Consider the following 12457-nt stretch of genomic DNA (forward strand, 5'->3'; position numbering starts at 1 on the left):
ATTTTTAGTATTCAAAATAAAAAAATATACAACTTTGCCAACTCTTTGCCAAAAAATATAATCATACCGAACTTATTATAATAAAAGAAACAAAACAGAATATTTTAAATATCCAAAAAACGTTTTGAACCACTGGAAGAAGACTAAATTATCTTCTCTAAATGTTTGGCCCTCTTCTGTCGGTAAATATCTACCAATAATATTATATTTTATATCGATATAAAACATCACAGAAAAAGACAACAAATTTTGATTTATAGTGACTTCAGTCGTACATAAAACTCTTATAAAAACTTTATCACTTACCACAACAAACACTTGCTACAACATATATACAGACCGGACCACCGTAGTAGTAACATAGACAGAACCGGACGAATTAGCGTATACCCGTCCGCCGGATAAAAAGCAGGCGAAAAAATGCGATGTTGTATTTATTCCTGTTTTAATAGCCAAAACGAATACATAGATTCTCGCGGCAGCTCTCGTGTAAAATTTATTTTTTAAGTAAAATAATAGATGTTTACGAAGTTCGTGAGAAAATTCAAAATATAAAATAGTATTTCCAAAATAGGTCTTATCGGGATATACAAACAATTTTTCCACAAACTTTTGTAAACAGGCTAATTCCATCTTTACCTACTATATCAAGAGTTATTAATAATTTTGAAACACATGGGTGCGTGTCCCCACAAAAACACAAAAATCCTGATGTGTTGATTAATGAAGAACAGGAGTTAAAGCAAGTGTTCATTTGTGCTACCGCGGATCAAAATCCCACGTTTTTAAGTAATCAAATTGCTGAGGTAACAGCTGATTCTTCACCTAGCACGGATAAAAGAATTCTTAAAAAGAATGGATACCGATCGTATAAAGCGCGCAAAACTCAACAAATTTTCCATGAAGACCAATTTCGGCGTATGGCGTTTTGTGAATCTGTATTGGAAAAGTCCAATTTAGATCACAATGCCTGTATTGTTCAAGAATATTTGAACAATACTTTTCCCAACCGTTTAATTAGTGGACATAGAACTATTTTGTGGCCCGCTAGATCACCAGATCTTTCTCCCAATGATTTCTTTTTGTAGGGTTATGTAAAATACAAAGTGTATGGTCATAATAGGGCTAATAATCTGGATGAGCTTCAAGTAAAAATACGAGAGGCTGTCCAAACTATTAGTCCTAATATATTAGCCAATGTCAGACGGGGATTTTACGACCGCCTAGGCTCAAGAAGGTAGTCTTTTTGAACACTTGTTATAACTTTTTTTCATTTAGAGTAATATTTTAGTTTTTTTGTATTTTATTGATGTATTTTTTAATTTTGGAAATGAGTTTTGGGTTTAGAGAATTTACTTATTTTTAGTTTTGGCTTGTAAACACACTCAAATAATAAATATTTAAGTATTCTTATTTTAAATGTTACCTCAAGTGAAGGTAAACACTTAAAATGAAAATAATAAATATTCGGCATTCGCGTCATATTCCTAGTCTGTCACGACCGACCCGTCCAAGCACAACTGCAACTGCGTACTGCCTGACCAGCCGACTAGCCGGCAGTGACTCTCGAGTACGAACGCAAAACGGGTAAACGTAAATTCGTCCGGCAACTTGCTGTGTTACTAGTAGCCTGGTCTTCTCTGTATAACTGCTTATAGCTAAGGTCCTATTAATTGTTTTCTTAATATAAAAAAATCAATCACTAAATTTTAAGAACGTTCGAAAATATTTTAAAGTGCAGCGCAGACAGCAAAATCAGCCACATCTTTGGTAGCATCCTCGCCCGCTTTTTTCAACTTGTCAGTAAAACACTGTTCCAAAACGGGAACAATTTCAGTTACCAATGCTGTAGCTTTTGTTACATCTTCCGCGATATGGGCCGGAGCATCTTTCGTATCTTTCTCAATTTTTTCGATAATTTTGGCGTAGCATTTGATTTTTTTGAATTCGTTTCCTCCACAGTTATCAATGTCAGAATCAATAGTGTTTAGGTCCTCTTCGATTTTCTTGGCGCTGTTCAGCGCGTCGTTCACGTAACCTTGGGCCTTTTCAACTTGAGTGGTAACACATTCTCCCAAATTGGTCACTAGTTGGTCTGGAATATTCGAAAAGCCGTCAACGTAGCTTTGACACTTGGACACATCAAAACCTGAAAAACATGACAACAATTAAAGTAATGTATGTAAGTTATGTAAATAAATAAAAACAATGGAAGTCAGAAATTACTTTACTTTCAAGTAGTTCTCTCTTAAAACCTGATGTCTCTTATATTTTTTATTATAACAAACGCTAAAATATGGAAAAAACGATTTTTTTATGGATTGAAAACTATAAAATATAAAATATAACATATTATTCTACCGGGTGCGTCTCAAAAGTGGCTCACCCCTATAACTTTTTTATTTTTTCAGATAAAAAAACGAGATTTGAATTGTTAGTATAATATGACATAAATTAGGATTGATTCACGTATTCAATACTTTCTGGCCACTTCCTGTTTCATCGGAAATGACTACAGGTTTTGATTTTTAAATGGCACCCCGGTATTTTTGACATTATTCGATAGAAAATGACAATCTGAATAGATTGATATATCATATGCTAACTTTTGACATTTTTACTTAAAATAAAATTGTACTTTAAATTTCAATCTAGAGTGCTATGGCCGTGTTAAAACCATTAATTTTTAATCAAGGAGCTTTGAAAAAATAGATTTGATCTTCTAAAGTTTTTAGTGGCTTGTCCTGAGCGGCTAAAAGATACCTAAATCGTATTTTTAATCATATCTCAAATTTTTCAAATGGAACGAGGGTGGTTCATTAGCATATTTAGGATAGCATTTTTTTACGAATAATTTGATACCACACACCTGGTAATTGGAGTAAAATTGTCGTTATGAATCGCATGTTGCAATTTCAAATAGGTAAACCATATTCGAAAATGTAAAAAGTTGACATATGATATGTTATTCTATTCAGACTGTCATTTTCTATCAAATAAAGTAACTAACTACCGAGGGTGTTATTTAAAAATCAAAAGTTGTAATCATTTCCGGTGAAACAGGAAGCGACAGAAAACAATTGAATACGTCAGTCAATCCTAATTTATGTCATATGCTAACATACCAAATATCGATTTTTTATCTTAAAAAAATAAAAAAGTTATAGGGGTGAGCCATTTTTGAGACGCGCCCGTTATACAGGCTGTTCAAACAATGTACCGCCAAATTGTGAAGATAGTTTTGTTGGAAATTATCTTAGCAGTTATTTTAGTAGTATTTTATCTTAGTAATGTTAGGTTAGTCAAATTGTATTTTTTAATAATCCAGAGACCTGCAATCAATGTTTTTTTTTCTCGAAAATATTTCTAGAATGGCATATAAAAGAGTAAAAAATTGTATTTCTGGTTGCCTTGTCTGAAATAATTAAAAACTGCAAGAAAATTCAGTGGTGTATATTTTTCACAAATAAGTTCGATATGGTGTTTTCAGGTACGCCACTGAAGTTTGGTAATAATTTTAATAAAAGTTTAATATCCTATATCTTTAAAGTTACGCATAACCAGACCCATGTTTAAGTAACTTTTTTTCATATTTTTGATGAAGAATCAGACCCTGAAATTTGGCCGTGTACTTGTCGGGTACTGTATTGTAGTGTAAAAAAAATCTGTCGTGGTAATTTATTTTTTAACAAAATATAACTTTTTTAATAATAAAATAAAAAATAAGTGGTGTGGTAAATTACGCTAATAAAATGTTACTATTGAAGTATCTGTTTGAATATCTTGTATATTTTTAATCGATACCTTTGGCTGTTGCCTCAGCAACTAGTTTGTTCAATTTTGTCCTTAGAGGGTCCAGAACCTTATCCAGTTCGCTATTGGCCTTGCCTTCCAATTCAGCTGCTTCGGATTTCACTTTATCCACTGCTTTATTCAAAGCATTTTGGGCTGATGTCAGTGCTTTGTCGATTTCTTCCATCAATTTGTGAAATGCTTTCTTAGCCTCATCTTTACTAGATTTCAGTTGTGTACCAGCCAAGTTCTGTAATTGCAAATAAAAAGAAAATTACTTTAATTTTTGTAAAATATTTGTGTCCAATAAATAAGGACACAAAAAGACCCAAGTCTCGGTGTAATTCGTCGACCTTTACTTTTTAGGCGGATTGTGTACCTTTTGGGTAGTAGTTTTAAGCGAAAAATTTGTAACAAAAAATTGTGCTTATGAAATGCTTTGGCCGAAAAAATAGCCCCAAATGGTCTAAAAATTAGCTTTTTGCAAATATCTGCCAATATGCAATTTACAAAATTTTTCTTGGAATAAAAAATGAAGCCTAGGCACAGTTTAAAGAATATAAATATATTTATATTCTTTAAACTGTGGCTAGGTTTCTATAATAAAAACTATGATTTCCATAATAATTATTAATAATAATTCCCCTAATGACAATTCCATATTCCAAAGAATTATGATAGAATAATATATCTAATATTTTAATATTAATGTATTCACCATAATATGTATAAGTAGAGTCTGAGTATGGAGCCTGGAAAAGTGCCTTAGGATTTATAGGAGATCTCACAGATATGAAAATTATACACCAGAACAATATCATAACCGTATTAGAATTTGCGGTTTATGAGATATGTTATTAAATAATAATAAGAAGAAAGTAAATAAATATTGATCAATTATTAAACACGCCTAAAACTGTCAATCAATAAACTAGTACTGTATTTTTATTTTTCTACTTGATATATTAAAATTCCTTAGTATTTTTAGTTGATTCCTCGTATACGGCCAGCGTTCTGACTGATAAAATAGCACTTCCGCTGCACCCGGTAAACGTACAAATTTTTTGTCACCTCGAAGGGTCACGGGCCGCCTTTGAAGTCAAAATAACAATAGAATTGCTTAGAGTGAGCGAACTGTATATATTTATATTCTTTAAACTGTGGCCCAGGTCTATAAAGTGTATTAACAAGTTTCTGGCACTTTTTTTAGTAAAGTACCAGTAAAACGGTAAAAAACAGGGTTTCCGCCAATATTGACCGAAATATGGCATGTAGATAATTTTCATGATCGCCATATTGAAGATTGGGTCTTAGCTAAAAAAGATCCTGACAGTATTTTCGTAATGTTGTTCGTAAAAAGAAATCAATTCGACTATTCGTAATTATTCAAATTTTCTTTTGTTTATGACACTTTCCGGAATGCCCAAAAAGCGGAAAAAACTACTCACGAATAGTTGTTTTTTTTATTAAAATATGATTAAACAAATACAACAAATTTTCTGAGTTGCTTAAAGCGACTCCAAAAACAACTGTTAAAAAAATCTTCACAAATAAGCTATTATTAGTTAAAATATGAATAAATTTGTAAAAATCTGAAAATTTTTGGGTTAAGGAATGTTTGCCCATTTTTTTTCATTTTCATGAAATATGACAAAATTCAAACAAGTTCCAAAATATGATGCTGTTGATTTATACCTTGTTAAATGTAAACGTTAAAACGTTAAATGAGCTTTGAATCATCAAAGTATATTAAATTTTAGCCGAGTTATTAAATAATTTGTCCTATCTATTAATGAAACGCTTATGAAATCTACATTCGGAGCGTTAACCTCGGCGCTAACTTGGAGAGAAAATTCAGAGATCTTCGTGGCGGAATATCTCGAAAACTACAAATTCTGCGTAACAAATTACAAGAGCCAATTTATTAGATAATTACCTCAGCAATTAATTTCTTATTCCAAGAAAAAATTTGTATATTAAACATTTCGGCAGATATTTGTGATAAACTGATTTTTGGGCCATTTGGGGTTATTTTTTCGGCCAAAGTGGCTGAGTACGGTGTTACAATCCTGTCCCCAAAGGCTCCGCGCGCACTGCATCGGATCGGACCGACCAGCAAAAGCGACTGCGACCATCGTACATATAGACGGCGCCGGCGTCCACTAAAACATTTCGGCCTGTAGAGGCCAGATTCCTACCTCTACCTATCTACGATAGTCGAATCACCGCCTTCGCCGTTTCTCGCCGGACTGGTACCGATTCAGTGCGCGTACACCTTAAAACTACTTCCCAAAATGTACACAATTCGCCAGAAAAGTCCCGGTCAACGAATTAAACCGCGTTTTTATTTACTTATTTATTTATTTACAAAAGACTGGGATGCAACAGAAAAAAATCCCCAAAAAGCATCCTCGACTTAATTCTAATATATACAGTGGTTATACTTACTTAAATAACAAACTTATCTCTATCTTAACTTAATCCAACTAAAATAGCAAAAGAAAAAATAAAAATATAAACTATAATTTATGACAATCGTAAAAACAAATCTTTAAAGTATTTCTTAACCGTAAATATCAACATATCTAAAATGTTCTCATTTTCACAATATACATTAAAAGTTCTTATCATTCTACAGACAGGAGAGTTCTGACCTGAGTTAGTTTTACGGAAAGGTGTGGTATAATTATTGTCGTGGCGAAAATTGATGTAAATGTTTCTTTGGGATAGCGTTATTTTTTCTATTATTTGTTCACAATTTAGTCGACCAGTTATACACTTAAAAAAAGTTATGAGATCAGTTACCCTTCTCCTATGAAAGAGAGGTAGGATACAAAATTGCTTGTAAATGGAAGTAAAATTTCCGTGGCTAATAATTATATTAGATTTGTAAGCTAGATGTTTTAAAATTTATTCTGTATCCTCTCCAATCTCCTTTCATAGGTTACATAATATGGGTTCCACACTACTGACGCAAAACTGAGTCGACTATGAATGAATGCATAATATAACGTGAGCAATGTTTTAGGGTTATTAAAATCCTTACAATTTCTTAGAACAAAACCTAAAAGTCTATTACAGCTATTGATAACATATTCTATATGAAAATTAAATGACATTTTAGAATCCATCACTACACCTAAATCCTTCAATTGTTCAACTCTTTTCAGAACACAATTTTTAATTTTGTAATCGTAGGGAAAAACTGTCTTATTTCTAGTAAAAGTTATTATATTACATTTTTCTAAATTCAGGAATAAACTAGACCTTTGGCAGTAATTGACAAGTCCATTCAGATCTTCTTGTAAGCCATGGCAATCCTCCTGGCTTTTTATTTCACCATAAATCTTTAAATCATCCGCATAAAGTAAAAAGCGTGCAGTTTTAAAACATTGGTTTATATTATTTAGGTAAATAATAAAAAAAAGTGGACCCAAGTGGCTTCCTTGAGGTACACCTGATGTCGCTTCGAAAGGTTGAGAAGAAACCCATTCGCAAAAACAGATTGCTTCCTACCTGTCAGGTATGACTTAATCCAGCGACACAGAGACTCCGGAATACCCGCATCCGCAAGCCGTTTTATTAACAAATTATGACAGATCTTATCGAACGCTTTGCTGAAATCAGTGTATATAACATCGACTTGTGTTCTAGCATCCATCGCTTCAATGACGTTGTCACTGAAAGTGACTAAATTAGTTTCTATTGATTTACCAGGAGTAAAGCCATGCTGTTGATCAATAATCTTTTCTTTTAAACTGTTAAATATCTTTGAGTGAACAATTTTTTCGAAAATCTTTGCAAAGATGTTAAGTTTACTGATAGGCCTATAGTTTTTTATACTGCGCCTGTCGCCACCCTTATGGAGAGCAATAATATGAGAAGTTTTCCATAGTATAGGAAAACAACACTTACTAAGCGATAAGTTATAAATAAAATGAAGTGGTTTTACCAGATTATGTCTACAGTTTTTTATAAAGGTGGGAGGTATGCCATCTGGGCCAGGGCCCTTCTGACACTCCAAGTTATTAATGACAGACATAATTTCATTTTCTTCAATTAAATAATAATCTTCTATTATACTGTTAGAATGAGGGTTATAATCCTGCGACTGTTCCAGGACATACACACTTTTAAAATATTCTGAAAAAAGCTGACAAATTTCAGGCCCACTGTTGGCTGTACGTTCGTCGTAAGTCATTTGTTGTGGGAGATTGTGATTATTTTTGCGTTTATTTTTTAAATACTTCCAAAAACATTTAGGATTATTAGACATATCCATTTCTACTCTGCTTAAATAGTCTTTGTAGTCTCGCAGAATGAGTTGTTTTGATTGCTTACGCAGGTTAGAAAAAAAATCATAATGTAGCTGATCTCTATATCTTTTGTATTTTTTGTGAGCTCTGATTTTTTGCTGTATAATTTTTATTGTATCGAATTTAAAATAATTAATAGCGTTGTTTAAACCTTCATTTGCTGAACTATAATATTCGCTTTAGAATTTCAAAAAACTTACCTGGTGAACCAAGCATGCACCAATTATTAAAATTATTATAAATTTACTCATTTTGAGTGATTTTTGAATTTAACTGTAGATATTGATTGCAATAACTAATAAAAAATGTATATCTCGACTGATTTATATACCTGTTTATATATAATATATTTAAATAGGGCAAATGGGGATTTTTTTCCTTATCGTCCGATGTGTTTCCAAGTAAAAATAGAAAATATCAGGTAAACGTTTACTATTGTTTAACAAACGTTAAACAACACACTTGAAAGTGTTTTTACACACAAATTCAATTGCTGTTTACTCATACCTCTTTTAAAAGTCAGAAGTGATAAGAGATCAAAATCATTATTTTTTAATAATTTATTTTTAATAATCTTTTATTTTGAAAGTAATGTCTATAGCTTTGTGGGAGTTCGCTTCTTGAAAAGAGAATGGATATTTCAAATGAATATGTCAATGAAAGAGATAGGTAAAAAATAAATAAAAGCTATGTTTTGAAAAAACACCTCTGCGCAGATTCCGAAACGAAACAAGCTTTTCAGTGTATTTTACTCCTAAAACAAACAATGCCTAATCGTCAAAAATGCTCAACGTTTTATAGTAGAGTGCCCAGAGACTTTTACCTCGGAATTCAAAATTCAAAATTACTGTGAATGTATTAATGTGAAACCTTCTGTATTGTGTCTTATAGATAAAATACTAAAATGTTTACCCCTTTTTTTTGTTGCTTTTAATTTTTTATTTTAGTAATTTTAGTAAATTCTTAATTATTTCCTTCTTAATTTGTTGATTTTTTTAATTGTTTTTCTAAGTAAATTTATTGAAATAAATAAATCTATTGCATAAGCTATACCTATTCTGCTTAAATTTTAGTCATTGAAATTTTGATTGAAATCGAATTATACGGGTGGTGCGTCATATACGACGCGGTTTTTGCAAGGAGAACAAAAGTTTGTATTGAAGTGAATTTTTGTGAGCTTATGTAAGTCAATTTAATGCATTTTCTAAAATTATGTAGAGTTCTACAAAGTGTCCCCAAAAAAAGTTACACATCAAAGTTATGTATTTTGTAATGGAACACCCTATAGGTATATTAATTGATTTTTGGATTCTAGTAAAAAAATAAAGGTTTGTTTTATTAGAAAAGTATATGACTAGAATGTATAGTTTTTGAAATACATTCACAGGCACGATAAATGGGCACTTTAAAACTTGTGTGTAGCCAAATTATTTGACTTTTTAGTATCTTTTTCTAAATTAATAATGAAACTCCCCATCTGTTAATTATACGAGGGAAAACAAAATGTTGATATTTTGGTGAAAGTTTAAAACACCCTGTGGAATATGTTAAAACAGCAAGAAATTTAAAAATCATTTTATCATCTAGATACATCCTTTCTCGATCATTTGTTTTTTGGTTCATATCATTAGCTTGACTTTTGTTGGAAATATTCGCTTTTGAAGAAGGCACTAACATGTTTTCGTAATTTTTACATTAAGACCATGCCTTTGCTTTTGGGCCTAGTCAACACATCTAGTAAGTTCTGGTTCCAAAACAAGCCTTCTTGACATAAGATTTGCATCATTTAATTTTCTTATAGTCCGTTAGTTAATATGTACGTTCCTTAGATGCAATTCATTATCAATTTGAAAAGCTGGCAAACGGGGGTTTCTTAGCGATAAACTTACAATAAGTCGATCGTCTCTATTAGAAGTTCTCATACGAAGGTTCCTGGACGTCTAGATTGACATCCTCATGGACGTGGTTATAATTCAAAAACCACTTAGTATACTTTATGGTATTAATGTATTTTTGGAACCGGAATTTTATAGGAAATTCACTGAACTAAACAAATATAGATATATATTTGACTCGCCCTGTATATCTATAAAAATATTTTTGAAATGCGAACTACCATTAAACACATATTTTGTAAAAGGTTTGAAGTGAAAATCTCAAATAGGAATCCTGATACAGAGCTTTTCCGGAATACGGAACCATCTTGTATGTATGCATTTGTATATGTGTGTTTATTTAAATACCGTATGATCGAAAAAAAACGGCGTCCAGTTGGCTTGGAAATGACGGTCGATGACATTTCCCATATAATTTTACATATAAAATGACAGCGATCTTCATTTCATAGCCATCGTTGACGCCGTTTTTATTCGATCATACGGTACTAAAGTGAAAGCAACGAATTTAAATGGGTAAACTTTGTAATATATATCTTATTAACAATACAATGCAAAAAGTTTTATAAAAATTCGTTCACAGTAAATGAATTCCAAGGTTTGTATCCCACAAAGGCTTAAAGCACTCCACTATTAGGAGGTATATATCTCCATGCATTTTCTGCAAATTTCGAAAAAATTAAATTCCCAATTTAAAATGATTCAACTTTATACACTTTAGTCTTTCAAACATCATATTTTATTTATATTAAGCAGAACGTCGATATCTAAAACTTATATTTCCGTGTTTGCTATATTTTATTTTTAACAAGAATTTTTTTTTAATCACTAGATAAATATGTTACTTTGTTTTGCCTATTTTAATAAAGCTCTTTTCTCATTTTCTTTTTGATATATGTAGCTACATTTTATTAAGTATTTCTTTAGATTAAGTTTTTCATTCTGATAGTCAATTCCGGGATCCCGGAATCCCGGAATTATACGTTCTAATCCCGAGATTTCAAAACGGAATCTCGTTCCCGAAAATTGAAAGCCCTAAAAATATTTTAGATAGATGAAGCAGCTATAACCGGTTCTCCGTAAACGTCTAAAAGCACAGAAGATTTCTTCTTCTGTGCTTTAGTTCTTCAGGCGTATTTAAGTTTTTAAAACCAAATATTGTACTGAAGTTTTTCTAATTACTAAATTTTGTGTTGCAATAATAAAAATTATACTACCTTATACAGAGTGTCTAAAAATGTATTTTAAATAATTACTAGTTCTAAACGGCAGTAACTTCTTTAATTTAAATGGTACACCCTGCATATTTTACGATAATCAGATGCAAAATTTGATTATCTATGAAATTATATTACACTATTTTTTACCAATCTCTTCAATTTTTCGTAGAAAATGCATTATTTTATAATTTAGACCTCATTTATAAATATACCCATGGAATATTGACATTTTAGATTATTTCGAAAGATGTAACAATTTTTCAAAGAGTACAGATAATAATATTGTCGATATAATTTATTTTATTTAAAAATAAAAAAGACTGTTTAAATATATGCTAAAGCGGACTAATATTGTCCCAGTATTCAAACTACATTAATATACTGCGTTAATATACTGCGTTGATTAATAATAATTGCTCCAAATACTAAAAAACAACTGAATTTTGTATATCTGTTAGACAGTGTGGTAAAAAGTAACATCTTATACATTTTATTTTATTTTTTGATGAATGCTTATTTGTAACAACACAGACGTTCATTTTCATATCTTATTGTTATATGGATTTCTGATTCAAATCCACATTTATTTAGAATAATTTATTAACTAAATCAATTAACTATCTAATTAACAAACTTTTGGGCAGAAGCTGGCATACGCTTTTAAAAATATTTAAATAGTTTTCTTTTATTTCGATAATATTGCATATCGTTTTTAGCACATGTACATTTCGTACATTTGTTGTTTTAAAAAATCTATAATGTCAATATTTCATGGGTATATTGTTAAATGAGGTCTAAATGCATTTTCTATGAAAACTTGAACAGGTAGGAAAAAAATGGTATGATTGAACAATTTGATAGTGCAAGTATTGTGCATCTGATTTTCGTAAAATACATATACAGGCTATTCCATTTAAACTAAACAAGTTATGGTCGTTTCGAGCTAGTAATTATTTAATGTAATTTTTTAAGCACTCTGTATAAGGCAGTATTATTTTTATTACTGCAACACAATATCAGACCAATAAATAAACTTCAGTAAATATTTAGCATAAAAAACTTTCATATCCTAGGAGAAATGAAGCTTTAGAATTTTTACTACAATTTCACAAAATTGAATATATTTCAAAAACGGCAAGGGAAAGTATGATTAACCTTAATGAAATTTACCTTTATTTCAATCGTAGAATCTAAAAATAAAATAATATACAGGGTGTTCCAATAAAAAACACAA

At 30.9% G+C, this 12457-nt stretch overlaps 1 protein-coding gene across 1 annotated transcript; it reads right to left on the reverse strand.

Moving 5' to 3' along the window:
• Window positions 1-902: 902 nt before the first annotated feature.
• LOC115875640 lies at window positions 903-8451 on the reverse strand. Its single transcript, XM_030891151.1, has 3 exons — window positions 8309-8451; window positions 3805-4042; window positions 903-2149 (listed from the first exon to the last, which is right to left on the reverse strand). Exons 1-3 carry the CDS (start codon window positions 8357-8359, stop codon window positions 1731-1733), a joined length of 708 nt encoding a protein of 235 aa, XP_030747011.1. The 5' UTR covers window positions 8360-8451; the 3' UTR covers window positions 903-1730.
• Between the last annotated feature and the right edge of the window lie 4006 nt (window positions 8452-12457).

Source organism: Sitophilus oryzae, unplaced genomic scaffold (genome assembly GCF_002938485.1).
Source record: "Sitophilus oryzae breed Bouriz unplaced genomic scaffold, Soryzae_2.0 scaffold_1393_pilon_pilon, whole genome shotgun sequence".
NCBI classification, from domain to species: domain Eukaryota; kingdom Metazoa; phylum Arthropoda; class Insecta; order Coleoptera; family Curculionidae; genus Sitophilus; species Sitophilus oryzae.